This window comes from Asterias rubens, chromosome 2 (assembly GCF_902459465.1).
Source record: "Asterias rubens chromosome 2, eAstRub1.3, whole genome shotgun sequence".
Taxonomy (NCBI): domain Eukaryota; kingdom Metazoa; phylum Echinodermata; class Asteroidea; order Forcipulatida; family Asteriidae; genus Asterias; species Asterias rubens.
Genome location: NC_047063.1, coordinates 3,289,328 through 3,312,510, shown reverse-complemented (window position 1 = coordinate 3,312,510; position 23,183 = coordinate 3,289,328). Strand labels below are relative to the sequence as shown.

Below are 23,183 nucleotides of genomic sequence, written 5' to 3'. Positions count from 1 at the left end.
CTTTCAGAACAGACAACTTTACACTGACTTGAAAGTTGCACTTCCAGGTGTGGGCATGTGGGAGTGCACCCCAGAATTCAACAACAACCATATCAAGCTTTGAGCTCGTTCATAATCTAGCCATCCTGCTCCCTCTAAACCAGGCACCGATCATGGCTGGGGTGTGACAAGTGTACACGTGATTGACCATGTCATCCTTTATACGGTATACGGTATATATGGGGGGTATACAGTCCACAATATCCCTGAAGGGTGCTGTCCCTACTCAATGTAGGACCCCTTGTTCCCAGGGATCAAGTTCAGGATTCTAGGTACCCCTTCTCCAGACATCGCACTGTGACGTTGGTAGTGTGATGTGTGACAAGTGTACACGTGATTGGCCAAGTCATCCTTTATACGTTAATGGGGGGGGGGGGGGGGGTATACAGTCCACAACACCCCTGAAGGGTGCTGTCCCTACGTACATGTAGGTCGCCTTGTTCCCGGGCATCAAGTTCAGGATAGTACACATGTGTAGGTACCCCTTTTCCGGACACTGCATTATGACGTTGGTACATGTAGTGTGATGTGTAGCCTTGCTCAAGGCAGTCGAATTATTCACTCCGAAAAAAGACCGCCGCTGTATAAAAACCCACCCGTATTCACTGCGCGTAACATGGCACGACACGATGCCCCCGTACACTATCCGCATGCGGAGGCCGTCAGGCCGACAGCCTTGTAGGGTCTGTGTTGAAGCCACTGACCTCATCTCTATAATAAGCGAAGAGTTCCCACGGTCAGCTCATTACAATAATGCCCGCGAAAGACGAGACATGTTTACATCACACACGAGCATGATAGGGTCCAAAGGTCGTGATAAGGGAAGTGCGTGATTGGACGTGAAAATGAATAATTGGTCAGACAAAAGATTGTTAATATTCATGAGCTGCATAAAAGCATATCCTAGAGCCCCCCCAATTTTGTCCACTAGTGGAAATTTTTCAATACAACACATTAAACCCGGAAGTTACAGACCCGACAAGGCTGTCAGCCTGATGGCCTCCGCATGCGGTTAGTGGTACGAGTGCGGATGGCTTGTGTGCACAGTAGTCGTACAATGTGACATGTGTGTATACGGGTGGGTCATGCGGTGTGATCGCACGCACCACGCACAGGGTATACGGGTGGGTTTACAGCGGCTTCTTTTCGGAGCGAATAATGCGACTGCCTTGAGCAAGGCTACAGTATGTGATGTGTGACAAGTGTACACGTGATTGACCAAGTCATCCTTTATACGTAAATGGGGGGTATACAGTCCACAATTACCCATAAAGGGTGCTGTCCCTATGACATGTAAGTCGCCCTGTTCCCAGGTATCAAGTTCAGGGTACTAGGTCCCCCTTCTCCGGACATTGCATTGTGTCGTTGGTAAACACACACATGCACATGATCATGACATTGGCAGAAACTTGCAGGAAGAAGAAGCAACGAATGTTCCCCTTACTGTGTGCCAACGCCCCCACCCAGCCTGGAATTTACACCTGCCCCTGTTGCCACTGGTCTTATCTTGTGCCCCTTCAAATGTTTCCATCTGACTTTAAGATTCTCAAATGGAAGTGCCCTTTCCAAATCTAAAATGGCCTTGCCCTTTCTAAGATGAAATTCCATGTCTGCCCCCCCCCACCCCAATCCTTTCCATTGATCCTTTTCCCCTCATTGAAGCATCCCACAAAGCAATATTAAACCGTGATAATTTCATCTTCTGTTCAAAAAAAATCTATATAACAAAAAAAGAAAGACAAGAGTGGTGACAAAATCTTAACAGGCAGTTTATGACTGGCAGGGTCACCGTCATGGCAATAAAGAACCAAGGATGAGGTTTTGAAAAGTTAAAATAATACAAAACATTTATTCACCAGTCGAGGGAGGTGAAAAAAGGGGTTTCACTATACCTTTTTCACTTGGGTCAACCAATATTTTTTTCATAAGACCACTTTTCATACTTTGAAAAATAGTCTTTTGTTTTAAGTTCAGACTAAATAAATGAATTTGGCAAATTGACTTTTGAACCTTTCACTTTTGAAAAATGTGTTCATAATTCAATATTGATCACAATTTTCATAAGTGAAAATGAACACAACTTTCAAAAGTGACACCTTTCAAAAGTCAATTTTGCCACAGTCAGATATTTTAAAATGAGCTTATTTACCTCTACTGCTACAATGGTATGTTTTGGTGAGATGTCTGACTGGGCTTCTTTGAATCCTGGTGACTCCTTACAGTCTAGTCTCACTTCGTTCCGGCACTTGTAGTGACATGTGTACTTGCAATCTGTCAAGTAAAATGAGAAAGCATAAACCGTGTTAAGATAGTATGTGTAACCAGGGCCGAACATACCTAAGAAAAAAAATCTGCGCTTAAAATTATCTTAATCAGGCTTGAAATACACAAACGCCATACATGTGTACTTGTAGGAAAGGGCCTCCCTTGCCCTGATCTCAGTGGTGCCCATTCAAAATTTCCCCATAGACATGAAGATTGTCCAATGGAAGTGCCTTTTGCAAAATAAAAATAGCCTTGTCCCCTGAAAGATGAAATTCACGACCTGCATATTAAGCTGGAATTTTTATTGGCTGTTTGCTGTCTTGAGCAACTATCTAAACCCCACCCCCCCCCAATTCCTACATGAACACTCAACTCAAGGACTAAACCTGAGTAGCACTACACTCATACATTTACAACATGCAAGTAGGACTGTACACAAGTAAAAGAACTGCACTGTGGTATTTGCATACAGTTACAGTATAACGGACCATAATAAATTAATATGCAATGAATTGTTGCTCTTTTTCCCAACTTTTTGTTGGCCTGTCCTGTCAAATAATGTCAGTCAATTTGATGTGGTCTGGTAAGAATGCCATCAATAATTACAAGTCCCACCGCCCTCTTACTGCCCCCCCCCCCCCACCAAACAAAAATCTAATCCCCAATTGATGCAGTATCCGTTATTCAAATAGCTCAATTCATCAAAAAAGTTCATTTATTGGTTCCCCGATAATTGCAAAGTCCCTTCTTGGATGAATCACAGTTTCATTTGATAGAAAGTGATTTATTTTTGGCTTTGACGGCAAGTGCAGATTTCCATATTGGCACCAGATATGTATTAAGCCCGGTTCATACTTCCTGCAACTGCGAATAGATTTTGCAGCAAATGTTTGGCAGCACATTTCAACTGATGCAAATTATTTGATTTTGCAAATTTGTGAAGTGAACATTTTTATCGCATTCACATTTGCAGAAGAGAATGAACCAGGCTTCCAAAATATTACCTAAATCCAAATCCCTTTCATGAGTGACAAGTGATGTTTTTATAACTTCACAAACGGACAGCTAAGAGCAAGTTCGAGTGTGCACAATGGTTAACTAAAGGTTGACCATTTTGACTCGAACCCAGGCTGGTCGACCATTGGTTGACTACTGTGGTCGACCATTTGGAACCAGCCTCGAGCCCATGGTTTCTTCACTGGTCCCAACAGCATGTTCCATTCTAACACTTTAGCGAAAAGGTGGAAAGTTGACCAGACTACCCAACGAGTCATTCAAGTGAGTACGTCACTGCGCATGTGTGTTGCTAGTCTGTGGTCGACCACTGGGCGCACTCGAACTTGCTCTAACGTTATGGCTTGCTAGCACTTGTATGTAAAGTCTCAGGTTCAAGTTTGCATCTAGTTTTTAAGTCACAGTACACGTCTATTCTCAAAACAGAAAAAATGTACAATGAAAGACCTCATACAATTTCTTAAAGACGAAAATGAATATTCATTCAAAATGAATACCCAATGTTGCATCATCCCTAGTCTCCGTGCAAGACATTCTTTATATTGAGTTGATCATTCTCTATGGTAATACCATAGGCCCCACACTCAACGATACACACACGTCGCGACTATCCCAATCCCTTTCATAAGTGACAAGAGTGACGTTTTTATACCTTTAAAAATGGACAGCTAATGTTATTGCTACAATGGCTCGGTTGTTAGAGCACCTGTATGTTAACCAGGAAGATTCAGGTTCAAGTTCGCCTCTACAGTCATTTAAAAAAAAAAAATGTGTTAAAACAAAAAACATTACAAATTCACCCAGTCAGTTTCCCTTTTGGTATTGTTTGATAATTGCAAACAAATGCTGCTGCTTCCCAGGTCGAGAATGGCACCCAGAAACAAAGACTTGACAAAATAGGGAGACAAAACAGCCAACAATAGACCTTTCTCATGCTCCCTCCATCTTGGTCATGTTCCTCGTATCGAACAACAATAATGAATGCTAATAATCATTTTGCAATTAGGAACCAGACTATTTTGTTCTACCAGTCTCGGTTTGGTAACATTAATATCAATGGAAGAAATTAAAGATGGCTGCACCGTAATAAAAAGGTCTATAGGGCTAGATACATGAAGCTCAATTGGTAAAATGCTGGTTCTTCAACCCAGAAGTCGCAGGTTCAAATTCAGCTCTGATCAAGTTTTCTTTGTCAAATTAAGAAGCGGGGAAAAAATCTTAAATATTCTGAATTGCCCCTGCAATCAAGCCCAAAACATGTTGGTAATTGTGTTTAAGTGGAGTTGAGTGGAGGACTGAACACTTAAAAGTCACATGCTGGGTTTAAAATGAAACACAATGTGTTTACAATACATGTAGCCACATGTGTACAAATAATGTACACTGGGTTACAACAATACAACAAATATCTTTCTCTGATACCAAAACCACAATGTAGTTAATGCAGACTCCCTCAAAGGCAAAGTTTTTTAGAAGAGTTCAATGTACCAGTGGTCATGTTTATAAGACACAGTACACATCTGTTCTCAAAACAGAAGAATGTACAATGTACATGAAAGACCTCATACAATTTCCACAAGACAAAAATGAATATTTATTAAACACCAGCCCTGATACTTCACGACGGCAACGACGGCAATTGCCGTCGTTGCCCCTACCGATTGCCGCAATGCCCTTCAAAAAAACAATTTTTCACGGCAATGACTGCCGTGCCCTTTTCTCATCATTGCCGCCGTGCCCTTCCTCCCGAAAACAAATTATATTCAACATTGTCAAAGTTCGAAAATAAGCCAAAAAGTCCCGATGTCTGTGTAAATTTCACGCAACGAAATATACCCCAATTTCACGCACGTAAGGCACAACAGCAGATTTCAGGCCCGTTAGTCGTTGTTCTTTGCGTGCAACAAAAGAAATACTCGAAACATCGAACGCTAGAGGGCGTTTCGGACCAGAGCGATAGCGTGAGATTAAACGCCCTCTAGTGGTAAAATTACGTGAACCAACGCTAAACGCCTTGAGAAAAAGACTCGACGTGTCTTTGCATGCTGGGATAGTGGTTTCCCCCATACTTGGTACATGTGATGTACCATCATGTACAGCATAGGCGTCGCGCACCGTATGCATTTATTCTGTCAACATCGTGTCAAAATGGAGCAGTTACGTGGGAATTTTAGCGTCTCTACGAAAAACTACACAACGTGCATGACCAATAGTAGGATTACGTATGAATAACAATTATTTATTGTGTATTGTAAGTAGTTGTTCTTTATTTTGTTGAATTAGATGAATGCTTTCTTTTTTCATTGGGTAACAGTTAGAAAATGGAAAAATTGGAAGAACTATTTTTTACAGGCAACTCGGAGGTTTTTTTTCAAACTGCCGTCGTGCCCTTCGCAACTTTTTATGATTGCCGTGATGCCCTTCCAAATTTTTGAAAATTGCCTTGGTGCCCTAAATTTTTGCAAAAAGTCAAGGCAAAACTGCCGTGCCCCTTAAAAGCCGAAGTACCAGGGCTGAAACACCCAATGTTGCCTTATCCTTCAACAGGTATCAATCGACCTTTTGTAGAGTATTCTGCATGCTCAGTAACAATAGTTCAATATTTTGCAAAATTTAAAATAATGTTTTAAGTTTATTTTCAGGCATGCTGTTGCTTATGTACCTCTCCACACGGGATTCCAATACATACATGCCCCGTTGGATGCATCGTGCATTGTACTGGTTCCTAAAATGACATTAGAACACGAAAAAACAAGAAACAGTCACATCAAAACACAAACAAGAAATCAATGATTTGATCTGAAATTATAGAAAACCCAATAGGGTCATGACTTTAGTTGCCCCTATAGGGATCTGCCCCTGCAAATTACGCACTTGGCCACTGTACTGGCCTTAGGTCCATTAAAGGCACTGGGTAATTGTCAAAGACCAGTATTCTCACTTGGTGTTTCCAAACATTGCATAAAATAACAAATCTGTGAAATTTGAGATCAATAATTGGTCATCGAAGTTGCAAGAGAATAATGAACACAAAATCACCTTTGTGTCACAAATTTGTGTGCTTTCAGATACATAATAAAAGGCAGTCTTTTAATATTTGGGTGAGAAGTTACCTTTTCGCAAAAACTACGCTACTTTAAGCCTTATAATATTTGAGTAAGAAATTTTAAACTTACTTTCAAGAATAAGATATTACCTCATCCTCAAAAATTGCATTACATCAGAGGGAGCCGTAACTATCACCGCTCTCCGTTGCTCTTTATACCAAATAAGTTTGTATGCCAACAATTATTTTGAGTAACTACCATTAGTGTCCAGTGCCAACCTAAGGCCAACAAACCCAAAACAAATCAAGTCCTGCAGTCTAGTGGTTTTTTTTCCAAACAGAAATTTAAGATTTTTAATTCGAAAATTCAATCCCAGCTCCCCAGAGGTGAAAGCCAGGGAAAGAAACCACTCAACCAACCTAATTAAATGCATTTCCACAGGTTGGATTTTTGATGTGTTTTAACATAATATCAACTTTAGAGCATGCAAATGAATTGTTCTATTTCAAAAACCAATTGTCAATAAAATAAGATACTTTTAATGCTGGGAAACTCAAACTAACGCTATATTTAGTAGAATGAAATGTTTATGAAATTGCAGGTCAAAGTTTAAACAGAGATCCTGGTTTAAGTTAAAGGGAAGGTACACGTTTGGTAATTCCTTAAAACAAATATTAACTTAAAAAATGACTTGGTAACCAGCATTGGAGAGCTGTTGATAGTATAAAACATTGTGGGAAACGACTCCGTCTGAAGTAACATAGTTGTTTTTTAAAGAGGTAATTTCTCACTAATATATTAAAAGACTTCTACTAGCCAGAAGTCTTTTATTCCTAGCTGAAAGCACACAAATTCGTCCAACAAGGGTGTTTTTTTCTTTCATCATTTTCTCCCAACTCCTATGACCAATTGAGCTCAAATTTTCACAGGTTTGTTATTTTATGCATGTTGAGATACACCAAGTGAGAACACTGGTCTTCGACAATTACAAATAGTGTACTTACCTTCCCTTTAAGTGCCTTTAGAATTTGGCATTTGCAGTGGTTTGCGAGCCATCTATTTTCGCCATGGGGTGCACGTACATGTGAGTCATTATCTAATAAGAGCGATACTTAAGAATAATTTTCAAGTGGTTTGCACTAAAAATATCTTTGAACTTTCTGGAAGTACATATTGAACTGAGCATGGGGCTGACAGCAAGGTATGCTACTATTTCGATTGCACTTTCTGGCCCCACAAGACTCGAGTCAAGTTCTTTTAAAAAAAAGAAAAACTCAATGTTCTCTGGGAATGAAAGATCAGCACAAAAAGAAAAGACAATCAGAGTTTGCAGCATGCATTAAAAAGGCACTGGACACTACTGGTACTGTAATACTAAAAATAACTGTTAGCATACAAACTTTCTTGGTCACAAGCAATGGAGAGCTGTTGGTACAAGTATGTACAATGTAGTTTTAAAAAACGGCTCCCTGTTAAGGTACATAGGTAATTTCTCACCCAAATATTAAAATACTTCAGGCCTGAAGCCTTTTATTAGGTTTCTGAAAGCACAAATATTTGTGCAACAAGTTTTTTTTCTCTTGCAACTTCGATGACCAATTGAGTCCAGATTTTCACAGATTTTTTAGTTTATTTATGGGATACACCAAGGGAGAACACTGGTCATTGACAAGTGCCAAAGGTGTCCCAGTGTCTTTAAGTTTTAAACATTGGGAAAATAAACCCTTCTCATGTGTTTACGACAAGACCTTCTTCCCTTCAAGGGAACTTGACAATCTCCTCAATGGGATATGAATACCAGGTTGCCAACCGCCAATAGGCAAAATGTCTCAGAAAACTAATATTGGTTTTGCGTCTATGACTATCAATCAATCAATCAATCAAACGTAGTTTGTATAGCGCCTAAATCAAAAGTTTGCTCAAAAGCACAAAGCAACTGCAAGAACAAGCACTTCGGAACATTACCTCATTTGTGTAATGGGTTTGGTATTTTGGTACTCAATAACTCAACGGCATTGTATTACCAGACTCAAAGTCAACATTTGAACATCATTTCTTTCTTTTAAAGATATTGTGTAGTGTAGTTATATTATTCAATTGAAAAAACACAAGATCTGTCAAGTTATGAGTTTACTGGCACACGACTAAAAATCACTGGCCTCGGGCTATGTGTATCGTTTCCTTAATGTTCTTAATCCATTTTTACTAGTTATTTTCCAATTTATAATGACTGTTTTTTATGTTGTCTACTTAGAGTTTTATGTTTTTATGTAAATATTCATGTAATTTGACCTACATGTACATGTATTGGTAACAATGTTATGATGTTTAAGATAAAATATACAAATTATATCAAATATGATAGATGTTAAATTTGCATCGGGATAACCGATGTAACACCCGAGTAACATGCCTGTGATATTTTTTCACAGGACTCGGGAAAGTGCTGAGTATACAGTGCTAACACACATCGGTGTATGGGTAAAAACCAAAAATTAATATATATAAATATGGTTCAAGCCCTCAGGGTATGAAAGCCCAAGCTTCCCAAGGAAGTGAGACTTGCAAGAGGAAGTTTGGTGATGAATACGTGATATCAAATGGACATAATACACAAGTACTGTATATCGGCTAATGGATTTCCTTAGAAATTGTAGCCTACAGGTTTTGAACAACGGGAAATGAAGTAATTTGACTTAGAACTGTAGCTCACTACGATTCTCCGTCTGTGTTTTATATCAGAGGGAAATGAAAGGAAATCCAGCTTTTGAAATGCAGAGTATTATATGGACGACTGAGTCTGGACTAATGTCATTTGAACTGTTTTACTGAACTGGACTTGAGCGTTGGTGTTCCTGATCAGCAGGAGTAGGTTCGAGTCCAGGTAATACAAGAAAAAAAAACAAAGCTGTGCAGTCTAATTTCCTCAAATGGATATAACAAAATGGTTTTTAGGTGCAAAGAATTGTATTTGTGGCATGGTTAATTTTTCAAAATTAATTACTATGAAATTATAGAGAGTACACTCCGGATTCCGGAAGAGGTGTCTGCACAGTACAGGAAGTGATGATGATATTGATTACAGGTGTCAATTTTTTTTAAATTATACTGAGTTCAACTTGGCCAGGAATACATACATGTACAGTGTACGTGTACAACATGTACCATACCTCTTTGAAATAACCTTCCCCTGGTAGTATGTACAAAACTGTAACGTATCTTTGTGTGACAAAATGTTCAAATTGAATAGTAACTTTTCCTTTAGAGAATCATTTGAATGTTTGAGGTGATTTTTCAAATTCTTCAAACAAATCATTATTTGCAGTACATTCCTTGCAGTACAAAACCAAGCATTTAGGTTCTTCTAAGGCAGTATTCATAATTATTGAGGTAAAACAAAAAGAACTAGAACAAAAGGAGGTTTTCAGATTCATGTTTTACAGATCCATCCTCCAAAAATGAAGGGTCAAAGTGTATTTTTCTGTATTTTTCTCCTTCTAAACTTTAAATCAAATTGTACCTTTAACTTTTGCAGGCATGGGAATTGGTGATTATGAGAAGAAAACAAAAACCAGAAATCCACTTTCTACGGCAGTATTTTTAGGGAACCAAGCTGAGCATGTAAAACATGTAGCTGCGCCAAGCAGGAGGCTGACAAGCAATGCTGGAGTAAAACTCAATAAATCAAATGATTGATTTTATTCTTATTCAGGCATGACAACGGGTGACAATGAAAACAAAATACCCAGAGAAATCTATTTTCCATCGCGTCGTACATAGCAAATTAGAAATAATTGTTAGCCCCCATGCACTGACGCAAGGGACTTCAACAATCATTGCTCCAAGTAAAACTCATGACATTTCTGTAAGAATGGGTGGAGATGACAAAACAAAATTAGGAAAATAAAAACCGGACAGAAATCCACTTCTACCGCAGTAATTATATTAAATTAAGCAATGATCGTTAGCCCCCTGCACTGATGCTGGAGAGCAGGGGCTTACAATCAATTCTACTAAGTAAAACTCATGACATTGCTGCAGGGTTCTCCACATGCGGTTTTGTTCGAGCGCTGCGCCAGTAGTAGTGTCACGCCAGTAAACTCATGACTGGATGAGTACGGCAGTCAATGTATTTAAAACAAAAAAATTAAAAAACTTTAAAAAAAACTAGTGCTGGTATTTAAAAAAACAATGTTCAAATGTTGACATTGAGTCTACAAAATAGTTTTGAATCTTTAAGCGCTTGTTCAAATAAAAGCAGTTTGTTGTTTACTGTGTACAGAGTTTTTTCTCATTTTGATTTGACAGGTCTAAAATACAAAATTTGGGTCCAGAGAAAAGGTTTAAGCTACTGTACAAGCGCTGGGTCTTGCAGAATTGCCCCCCCCCCTCCCCTCAAAAAATATATACAAAACGCTGAAACAGCACGTGATACCTACAGTGTACACAGACATTGTGCGAGTACACCCGATCTTACCCCATAGTATACTTGAAGCTTTAGGGTTAGGTTTGGGAGGAGTTTTCCACCAATCGGACGGTAGCAATCCCTGCTTGTAATAATCCCACATCCATTGCTTCATTGTGTGTACACTATCCCTCAGCTTGGAGAACCATCTTGACATTGTGGCGTACCGACCCATCGTCAAGTTCTCAGTGGAAAGTTCACTGTGAAGCACATCCAAAGAAAAACGTAACAAATTCCGCTTCTCTGCAAAATCCTTTCCCGAAACAAAAATTGTCGATATCCGAACCAAGATGATGATTTATCAATTGCTAGAAACCAAACACCGGAACCAAATCTTTGTTAGACTCAACCATCTTGCAGCAAACAGACAAAACTGAAGAGGTATCTCCATGGCAACCAAGTATCCAGTCTACTCAGAATATTCAAACTGAGGTCCGTCCCGTTTTAAACTCCTGGAGACCACTTATCAAAGTTGTGATCTTGTCATGATGGAAAAGTCCTCTAATTCAGAACAACTTTGTGACTGTGTGGAGTACATACAGTACATGTATTACAGGTTTGGTCTCATTTTAACAACGTTGACCCTCAACTGGTGATTAATTTTTCAACAAGGATTTGTCATTTTGCTAAGTACACTTGATTTGATGTCAAAATTAAAACCCACGGGATGAGGTGTTTAACAGCTACACATGTATGTATCTTATACTCAGAAGTAATTTGTAACTCATAAAAAATGCAAACAGCCTTTGCCTAAAAGTTACCAGGAAGTTTCCATGCGTCACTCTTGTGGCATGGTGGGTAGACTTGCAACAGTCATTGACACAAACATGTATCATGTGAAAGTACGCACTATGTACGCGAGTGTAACAATCATATTTTGAGTGTAGACCAGACATGCCAACCTCTGGGATCACAAAACTGTATTCTGAAACCCCAAACCTGTATTTTTCATCAAAAAACTTGGATTTTTGATAAAACATCCATACACCTAATTTTAAGCCACGTGACAGGCAAAATAGAGAAGGTGCGAAGGCCATTAAAGTTATCAAAAAGGTCATAAGCCTTATTAAAACAAGTCAATTGAAAAAAAAATAATAATAATTGAAAAATTGGGCAGAGGTTTCCTATGGGTAGAAGGTCTAAACCCAATGATAACAGGTTTTTATAAACAAAATATTGATAAATCATATCTTAAAGAAATTGAAAAATCATATCTTATTCATATAGAAACCCTTTAACTTCGTAGACTTATAGCATTAATTGTGATTGATGAATTGAACATGATAGAGCCTACATGTGCATTGCCCTGAATGTGAATCAAGAGATCCTTGGCTTGCCTAAATGCCATGACTATTATTACATTATATCAGCAATGTACAGTTATAAAGTGAAATGTGGTTAGCACACTGACCACAGGATGACTCAAGTCATACAGGTCCTTTCTCTATCCTCAAATCAATCACTAAACTTCCACTAGGCAACAACAGAGGGCTCCCGAGTGTTGAATTTTTGGTTGAATGCTGGAATGCAATACCGCCCTCTAGAGGCGGGCATGAGAAATAACAGCATTGCCATTTCTAACAGAGCTTGCAATCTATCATAAATTATGAGGATTCCATATTGATAGTGCATGCATACGTGTGTAATAATATATACAAAATAAATCACAGGCAAATTACAGGATTGGTAACAACTTGTGCTACAACTATACAAACTATCACACTGCTACAAAATCCAATATAAACATCTCTGTGCACAAAATCCTCAAAATTATTTGTTATAAATTTGTTTTACTTGACTAATGAATTGTATGTGTGTGAAATTTATTTGGGGATCTGTTTGTTTGTTTGTTTGTTTGTTTGTTTGTTTTTGTAGTATAGCTGAACCCTACAAAAATTTTTAAAAGTGCTTTGCTCCGCTTCTGCAAATTTGCTACAGTAGGTTGGATGTACTATAATTTTTTTTAATTTGGCCCCCATCTGTATTCATTTGGTGTCTTTTCTTCTTACTCAAGACAACCCATAGATCAAACAGTTCATGTGTGAAGAGAGCACAGCCCTGGGCAGGAATTAATGAGATCCAAGGGGCAGGCTGATTATTGCATGTAATATGAAACCAATAGTTACTGCATGAATGGTTTCTTGCCATAAGATTTAATGGCACACGTGTGCAAGGCATCCAATTCAGTTGTGTACATCTTCAGCTCATAAAAATGTAAGCAACTTAGTAATAATGAAAATTAAAACATTGTACAGGCCTTGTGCTATGCTTTTTGTCAAGTAGCCCACTAGGCTTGCCCCCATGAAGTTTTACAAGCCCAGAATGTATACAGTGTCTTTTGTAAATGTATCTTTATGACTGATGTAGGCCTATTACAAGCTCAGAATTTATAGTGTCATATCAAATGTATGTATCTTTCTGACTGATGTATATTACATGGTACACACATAGCATCAAAACCAGTGAAATGAAGTAAAATGTAAAATTCACACTCAATTTTTTTTAAATAAACCCAAATAAATAAATAACAAAATCTGTTTCCCAATAGCAATAACATTCTCTGAAAAGTTTGGGAAGATAGGTAGGGAAAGCATTTTATTTTGCACTTTTTTTTCTGGACCCTTACTCAACTGCATACTTTTTGAAGGTTCTTTAAGCAGGGCTCAATTAAGACACTAGCCCTACGAGCAAACATTAATTAGTCAGGAGAGCTACGAGCTAGTCAAGCATACCTACATGATGGTATCCCAACGGGCTAGTCAGCAGACATTAGCCGGCCAGTTCCCATTCTTACTAGAGCGAAAGTGCACTTGCCCATTGCAGGCTACAGTTTGTATGTTCTACACATTGACAACCCATACATGTACATGTAGATGGACATACTTCTACAATGTACATTTTATTTTGCCACAATCACTGCTACAATTTTTACCACATGTAAAATGTATCATAATGTAGATCATACCAGGCCTCAAATTTCCCGGCGGCCACGACGGCCATGGCCGCCGGTGCCCTACTTACTGGCCGTGGTGCCCCGAGAAAATCTGACATTTTCGCGGCCAAAAAGGCCGTGCCCTTTTTCTCCGATGGCCGCCGTGCCCTTTTTGAGATCAAAATTTATGTTTTGATACACCACCACCATCCGTCTGTGTGCACATAAAATCAAACACTTACATGTACATTCTATATTAATACACGCACACAGAGCGCGGTCGGTTGAATGCTCATCACACGGAATTTAAACGGACGGCAGCATATCCATGCAGTGCATGTGTGTGTGCACGATGCAGAACGAACGACAGACGTGCATCCATCATAGACATTGTGTACTCGAAGTTTATACACGGGCCGGATGTACTTGCAACGACCATTTGAGAACAATCGCACTGGTACTCATCTTGCAACATGCGTACCCACGCAAGGTTGTCCATGATGGGTACCAGCTAATCACAATTTCGGTTCCATTCGAGGTTGGGCGTCCGCCTATTCCACTGGTGTTGTGCTTGTTCACTGGTACTCGTACATGTTTGTGCACGTGGGCCATGTTACGTAAATCACGCATCATGTACATGTACATGAAAAGTACATGTACATGTGTATGTCCGTTGAATAAATCTCCGCTCTGCACACAGTCAAGTGACAGCTCATTGTTTACGTCCGGCCGTCGCAACAAAATCTCCGCTGCACACAGTTAAGTGACAGTTCATTGTTTACGTCTGGCCATCGCAACAAAAAATGGATGCTTACTTTTACTTCCCATTAATCAATAAAATTAAATACATTTAAAAATACTTGATGTTTTTTTGTTACAGGAAAGCAAAAGTAATGAAATGGTTCATTAAAATAGCCTTCATGGACCTGAACAGAAATTGTTTCATGATCTTTATTTTTTATGGCCTTGATGCCTTTTTGAAATTTTAAGTTGGCCTTGGTGCCCTACCCCATGGCCTTGGTGCCCTTTCAAAATTTGACAAATTCAAGGCCAAAGTGGCCTTGCCCTAAAAATCGGGAAATTTGAGGCCTGTCATACATTTGCACTAAAAGGGGTAATGTGTGTCAACAGTTACTCATTATGGTTAAATTATGCATGCATACAGTTAGTGTACATTTATATGTAAAAACATCAGTGTGATAGCGGACGTGAAGTTAAACACCGTTCTATTTTTTGCATCCCTTTGGATACATTTCTTGTTATTTCCTGTGTTTCGGTAGTTTAAGAACTTCCCATAGCCTTTGCACACAAAATTCCTTGTGGAGCATTTAGAATTCCCCAAATATGGAGACCATTGTTTTCCCTTTTATGACTTGTCCTCGGTCTCCATTAAGATAGTGATTATTCAATCACGCATTCAATACTGTGTGCATCTACAGTGAAACTGTGCTTGCACTTGCAGCAACACTCACCCTTTTGGCATATATATGAAGTACTACAAATGAATGCATGATAAAACCATAGAGCAAGAGCCTGGCACCTCAAGTGATACAATAACATCTTGTGACGTATTTATTGTTTGTTAAGTATACGTATCCCAGACATTATTGGTTTCAAATTGCAATTACTATTATTAGAAAGATACAAATAGGCCTACATGTACTGTAACACATACTGCACAAATAAATAAATAAATAAATAAATAAATAAATAAAAACAAAAACAATAGTGTTGGTTTAGGCATAGGGAGAGTTACATTATATATAAAAAACCCATCATGTGTTACATTGTATTTTACTAATGGAGGGGGGGGGTGCCTATGTATTTAAAGTCACCTGGAAGTGGTATTTTGTCAAAATAAAGCTTTTGTCACTAAAATATGTGTTTTGATGAGTGGAATATGAATAAACAATTAACTAAGGTTTAACCAAAATTCTTTCCATGTAATTTACAAATTTGAAAAAAAGCCCGACCCGAGAGGGCGCTGTTCGTGACGTCAATCGAGGCGTGATGAATCGCATGCAGTGCCAACACAACATAGTGACGCTTGGCGCAAGCTAAAAACCCCCAAAGTTGAAACAATACCTGATTTTTTCACGTACGGCAAATGCTCCTTTAGATTCGTTACGTCTTTCAGGTACTTTCGACTTCCCCACTAGCTGGAAAAATTATTGGGATGGCGTCATGTTTGAGGAACTTTTCTCTTCATGTCAAAATGTGTAGTGTATTCCGGATTCTCGAAGCACGACAGCTCGAAGTGTTTGCTGCACAGCGCTGGAAAAGACGTCGGACCGGACAACTTGGCAAACTGACAACATCTTTAGTTGTTTTGCTGCATCCAGCAGCAATACACCTGGTCGACATTGCCGGAAAAATGCAAGTAAAAAACTTTTTCAAAACGTACAAACTCACGACTAGGACTTGAATGTACTTGCACGTACGTGTGTTCGATGTTCGATCGAGGCAAAGTCTTCCTCGATTGACGTCACAAAAGGGGTAGGCGGAGTCACCCCCATACAACTTTATTTACATTTTAAAACATATAAATCGTTAAAAACAATTACTCAAAAAATTATTTTATTGTTCAGGAACATATACTCTAATGTTTGAAGAAACAAAGGTGCCTTTAACTCTTTGTTAACCCAAGCAAGCTGCCACACGCCAAACTACACACGGTGTACAGCATGATGTACCATGCCTCCCTACTTCTACCTCCAAGCTACAGTGTACAAGGGTCATCCAACAAAATCCCTACTAGTTAGAATAATATTGTTCTTGCAGGTTTATCTGGGTAAATTATCACTTCAATAATTAGATAACCAGTTGTAACAACCCCAGTGAACTCTGAAAGCATCTTACTTCAAGGTACAATTAGCATGTAACCAACGTTGTAACCCTTGTACACAATGCTATAATATGTATACGTGTACAGAACACCTGAACAGATGCGTGCACCACATGTGTCAACAATGTGCGGTTTGAATTTGTGTGCAATTTTCAAACGAAATGTGCAATAGTACTATATTCATAGTAAAGTACATGACTTTTGTTCAATAGGCCTTGATACAATGCAACACTGTAACAATCTGGTTTGCCATTATTATTTCCTGTGTGCAAGAACTAAAAGAACAATGCACACACACCCTTCCCATGTAAATGAATGATGTCAATGTAATGTCAGAACATGTGACAAAAAATGTGCTGTGCATGTATGTAGGGCCACTGATTTTCCGCGATCGCGGAAAACGGACGGAATTCGCGGAATCCGCCCTTTGAAACGGAAAACGGGATTTCAGAAAATTTGATTTTTTTTTTTCTTGACGCCAAAACTATTGAAATTGCATTCTTTATTAAGATTCTTTTTGTTAAACTAAAAAAGCATCAGAAATCAGACCATTAAAAAGTACGAGATCGTAACCGTGGATCATTCTGTTCTACTTCACACCATCATCCATGTTTACACACACCATGTACACACATTGTTAACATGGTTCAGCGAAGGGCATTATTCGCGGCACGTTTTTAACATTTTTTGTTCACCCAAATTGCATTTTCTCCCTCTCTTTGTAATACCAATAATAATACACAAACTAGCTTACCTATGATCTATAAGAACACATACAATGTGTTTTCATCTCGGAAAGGTCTAAAATAAAACCGTAAACTGTCAACATTCTGTCGCCAAAGCGAAAACAAAATGGCTGACATTTTGTTTGTGGATAGAGAACGGTCACGTCCATAGACTTGTTCCCAAGTCTTTGATCATGCTGAAACAGCGCCCCCTTGTGGATACACTCCTGTCATTAGCCTACGATGTGGCTGATGCAGAGAATCAACTGCAGTTTTAGACTTGGAATCAAGTCTATCACATCATGTGCATTGATACTGCAGTCACAGTGCAACCTTTTTACCCTGACAACATGTTTTTGTTTCATCGAACAGCAGTATACAAAATAATCCACAATTTAAAAAAAAAAAAAATTAAAGTATTTTTTTGAAATTTGTCAGTTCAAATGAACATTTTACGAAGTCAGCAGTGTCACTTATCTCAAATTGATTTTTATAAGTGTGTCCCTGGGTATTAAATAACCTTTTATCTAATTAAAAAAATATGAAACGGAATTTTTTGTGCCTGAAACGGAATTCATGTTTTTGCCAAACGGAATTTGCACTTTTCTGAAACGGAAAATCAGTGGCCCTATGTATGTAGCCTACTTCACAAAGAGTGTGGTGATGCACTATGCACACAATGTACTGTTCATACTTCTAAGTACAGATCATCCATACCATAGAGTTTAAATAATATTCAGAATATAAGCACTAACTAGCAATGAACTCTGTGACAAGCCTCCACTTAACCACAATGTACTGTTCAATTGTCTTTTGTCCACTTTCTGTTTTGTCCAGTACAGGAAATGCTTTATGTTGAATGACCTTGGCACTAACCCTCCCCATGTGTGACAGTTTGTTTGTCACTTTACATTTAGTAAAACAGTGCAAGGTGTCACTACACACTATACTACATGTATAAATATTGGTCATGTTATTGTTAGTGTTTACAAACCAGTGGTGGTAAGAACTGGTTATTGTGGAGGTCAAAGCAACGAAATTGGCTAATATTATTTGGTTTGCGGTAACACCATGTGTGTATCTACTAGCCAGGTAGAGTTTGTTCGTAGGGAACGTTTTCTTTATTCTACTACCGCGGGGTACAAGTAGATTGTTGGGGTGTTCGGGAGACTTCTCAGTTCTGAAAAGAACTGTCCTGCTTTTTAACTATTACCTGGGCGCATGATATAGAAAATAGTCTGGGACTACTACTTTAGCTTCTGGATCGTAATTACCGCGGAGTCAGTTCTTAAATTGGTCTTAACGTTTCTTGTAACTAGCTTGCTCTAGTCGTCGTAAAAATGAACTGTAGGCCTGGGCCCTACATAAAAATCCGCTGGAAATCCAACAAGGAAAATAAAAAACATCTAAACTTTCTGTTACCAGAAGGATCAAGGCTGTCATCCTGAGGGGTTCCATGCATGGCTGATTGGAGTCCAATGTGCGTTTTCACTTTTCATTCCCCCCCCCCACATTACAGTACATTGTATCTGACATCGACACATCACCAGTACATTCAAACATTTTTAATGAACACTGAAGGTACACACCATGATAGTCAAAAAGAACATTCTAGTTGCACGCCATGTAAAATGTTCATGACAGGCATTACTAAGTATCCACGATACCAACGCACTCACCATGAGGCATAAATGTCAGGTCGTAACCCTGTAGTAACTCATCAGCCGAGACAGATAACATGGCGGAGATGTCTGATATGACATTCTGTACATTCCTCTCATTGTAACAGTAGTGCTTGATACTTTGTCGATATTAATTTGTGGTATTTCCTGCTATTATTTATTTTGTAAAAACATGTACACATTGCAGTATTAACACAGTCTGCTGTGCACTTGCTCACAGACTGACATTAAACTGAAACACTCTGCATCCTGTATCCATTTAAATACACTTTAAAAGTTAGAGTGAAGGATGGCCCTTCTTCAATGGCACAATACATGCAGAACACAGGTCCAATAACGTACACCATGCCTGAAATTTGGCAGAGACTTTTATCATCACTACACTATATAGGGCACTATATAAACCTCGTCACACTCCATGATGTAAATAAACGTCCTCCCAACCCATTCCCATATCACTGTACTATGAAATAAAGGCTGCGATAATCGCTTCTCTTGGTCAACTGTAAAGTCTCAACGAAGAGCTGCACCAGACCATATTTACGTCAAAAATTTACATACATTTTTCATATATATACGATTACGTACGAATTTAGGATTATTTAATTGAAACATTGCAAAATTTTAACCTGTGTTGACACGTCATAATTAACCCTCCCACACATGCGCACCACTGTGTTGAGAGGATCAAGGTATACAATTTTACTGCAATGACGAAGTTGCGATGATCTTGTCCCCCATCCTCCTTATTCCTAGAACTATGATGAGGTTCGTTCTGCTAACATCTCCATGAACATTCCTCGTTCCGCCATTGTCTCCACGAATGTTTGTCATTCCCCTAACCTCTCCTCAACGTATGTTCATGGCGACGATAGCGGACCGAACCTCATAGTTCTAGGCGTACATCTTCCCCGACGGTTGCAGAGGATGGAGGGTTCCGATTATCGCATCAACTACCCACCTCCCCACCTCCATCCACCTCTGAATTCATACTTACATGAGCATCGAATACACTGTCGAAAGCCCCAAATAACCCCTCCACACTGGTCGCACCATGTGAAGTTTGAAAACACTGGAACAAAGTTATGTCCCTCTCCATTTCCTTGGATAAGTTCCTCCCCATCCTCTCCAGCTATCAACGACGAAGAGTCCGAACTCGTATCCGAATCGTCCTCATCCAAAGGGTTCCATTCCAACCAGGTACTTGACCCATTGGCTGCAAATTCTGTCTCTGCAGCCGAGGGCACGGCGGTGGGGATGTGGTTTTCTTTGGGTTTTACTTGAGGTGAAGAGGAATAAGATGAACTTCTGGGACGATGTGGTTCAACTACTGAGGAGTTCTTTCTCGAAGGAGGTTTGGACTTTGTTCCACTGGATTGTTTGGCGTCAGACTGCCCACTACCACCACCGCTTCCCCCGAATAGATAATTCCAACCAGAGAGCAAAAGGCTGTTTCGATGTCCACCATTCCGTTGCTGCTGATTCTTCAACATGTGCTCGTCGTCTTCAGACGAATTTATTGACTCGCCAGATTCGAAAAACTCCGAGTCAGAAAACCTCCCGGAGTCTGACGAGATACTGGTTCTCGACTCCAACGTTCTCATCTCCACAAACTCCGACATTTTAGTCCAAAGGGACGACAGTACACCGCTAGAGTTGGCGCCGTTTTCGGTGAAAGTGTTGCTGCTGTTGTTAGTATTTCCCGGTTGAGTTGTGTGCGATTCACTGTTGTGGTCGGGAATCATGGATGACGTAGTGTTGTCAGCAGATTGGGTTGCAGTTTTGTCGTCAGTGCTGCTTGCTGAAGCCATAACCTTTCGCTCATGGTCATGTGTGTGTTGCCGAGTTGAATTGTTTTTCTTGATCCCAGGAAATTACTTGGTGATAAACAGGGGTTGTTCAAACTAGTTCCACAAGGTTGGCACGACACTGAACCCGTGAAAAAGATGTGTAATGCTTAAAACATTCCTTTCGTAGCTAACACACCACTGGCAGTGAGTAATTCATTGGCAATCAAGTTTGACACCAGAAAACGTATACGATTTCGAGCAATGCGGGTAGTTCACAAAATGGTTCCAAAAGCCGACATTAGACGAAATTCTTGTTGTTTGACCACAGTACACAAGATAGTTTATCTTTCAAGTAGCAATAATCAGCCATACTCATAGTCCAACGTCTGCCAGCTACAGCATAAATTTTGTACGCTCAATCCTTATCAGATTCAGACGAAATTTAATTTCCCAATCTGAAAAGTGCACTGGAGCGCATCACTTGCTACTAGGGAAAACATGCTGGCACGGCCAACGTGTCCAAGAATTTCAGTGAAGAAAATGCATTCACAATGAATGAGTCATCATCTACTTTTGTTTCTCTTTTTACGATGTGGTCGACGATGACTCACCTGAAAATGTCTAGGTAGATGAGGGAGTCCCCAAGACCATCCATTAAGACAAAATAAATTTGCTGGAGAACATCTCCAAGCTTCTTCAAACGGCAGGGGGTGAGATTACATCATAATACTGTTGCCCCCTTACCGGAAAATGGTGCGGTCTTGTTTTGGAAATTGGATTAACAGATAATGGCTAATGCTTTGTTAGGAAACCAAACATAAAATGCGCGTGTGCGCGCGCTCGAGCCTCACCCAGCTTGGGCAACTAAAGAAAGGGGCTTGATTGTTCGCAAGTCTCTACTGAAGCGAAGGCTTTGAATCCTGTTTGCGGTCGCAGGTTTCACGATTGTATGATAAACGATTATTGAGTTAAAAAGATTTACATTAATTAAGGTCACGGCATTCAAATAAACAAATAAATTACTTTAAAAACATTTTTAAAACATCATGGCTCTCTAGAGAATTATTATTTATTCTACCTCCATGATTCAACCAAATATCCACCAAAATTGTGTAGTTTTCAATTATTTTTCTTTACCTTGAACAGGCTGTAATTTTGAGGTGTTAACAATTTGGTTCAGTCTTCAAAATGGCAGACACAGTTCGAATAGTAAGAGGAAAACACAATTTAAAGGGATATTTGATATTGAATCCCTTCTTTTGAAACAAATCATGTTGAAAAATTTGTTTTTCCTCCATGATCTACCTCCATGATCTAACCAACCATTAAACCAATGCTTGTTATAGCCTAAAGTGTAAACATCTGATTGCAGTAAACTATTTAGTGCACAGCCCTGTGACAGTTCCAGTCAGTGTTGTATTGTTGGCAATAAATCAACAAGTAAGCTCTTCAATTTGAGAGGGTTTGTAGTGGTTTAATTCTCCTCAAATGAGATGTCAAACAATGACCCCCATTTTCAGGTCAAGTCTCAATCCACATTCAAGCTGAGTGTCTGTGCCAATTGGACAACTTATAAAGGAAGTTCCTGAAAAATAACCTTATTTTGTTATTCTTCTTCAAGAGCACAGGATTTGTAATTAACAGGAAAACGAATAATCACATTCAATCTGGACCCAGTTTCATAAACCCTGTAAGCACAAAAACTTGCTAAGCACAGAAAAATCTTGCTTAGCAGAAACATAGTACCCAGCCGACACTCCATAAAGTTTACATTGTTGCAACTGGCATCACACTCATTTTTTGCTCAGCAAAGAAATTTGCTAAGCAGTGTTTTCTGCTAAACATTTACACAAGCTAAGCAGCCTTTCGTGCTAAACATTTACACAAGATTACTCTCAACTCGGGGCAACAACTTATGCAACAAACTTTTTTATTTTATGAATTAGGGATGACCTTAGCTGTCACCATTGTCAAATAAAACATACAAATTGAAGCTGTTAAAGTTTTTAAAATCATAAATAAACAACCGACTAAGTACAGGACATTCATCCAGTTTCGGTTAAGGCACTCATGAAATCGGTTTGACAGGATTACACGTACTTAAAGACAGTGGACACTATTGGTAATTGTCAAAGACCAGTCTTCTCACTTGGTGTATCTCAAGGTATACATATAACAAACCTGTGAAAATTTGAGCTCAATCGGTCGTTGAAGTTGCGAGATAATAATGAAAGAAAAAACACCTTTGTCGCACGAAGTTGTGTGCGTTTAGATGCTTGATTTCGAAACCTCAAGTTCTAAATCTGAGGTCTCGAAATCAAATTCATGGAAAATTACTTCTTTGTCAAAAACTATGTCACTTCAGAGGGAGCACACAAT

The 23,183-nt window shown here is 39.1% G+C and overlaps 1 protein-coding gene across 1 annotated transcript in view; it reads right to left on the bottom strand.

Annotated features, from left to right (window-relative positions):
* Positions 1 to 21,257, bottom strand: part of LOC117307066 (ras association domain-containing protein 1-like) — a 34,891-nt gene extending 13,634 nt beyond the window's left edge. The window contains exons 1-2 of the mRNA XM_033791717.1: positions 20,012 to 21,257; positions 2,189 to 2,310 (exon numbers count right to left, since the gene is read on the bottom strand). Coding sequence (XP_033647608.1) covers positions 2,189 to 2,310; positions 20,012 to 20,825 — 936 coding nt within the window. The 5' untranslated portion in view covers positions 20,826 to 21,257. The remainder of the gene's footprint in view (positions 1 to 2,188; positions 2,311 to 20,011) is intronic.
* Positions 21,258 to 23,183: the final 1,926 nt, after the last annotated feature.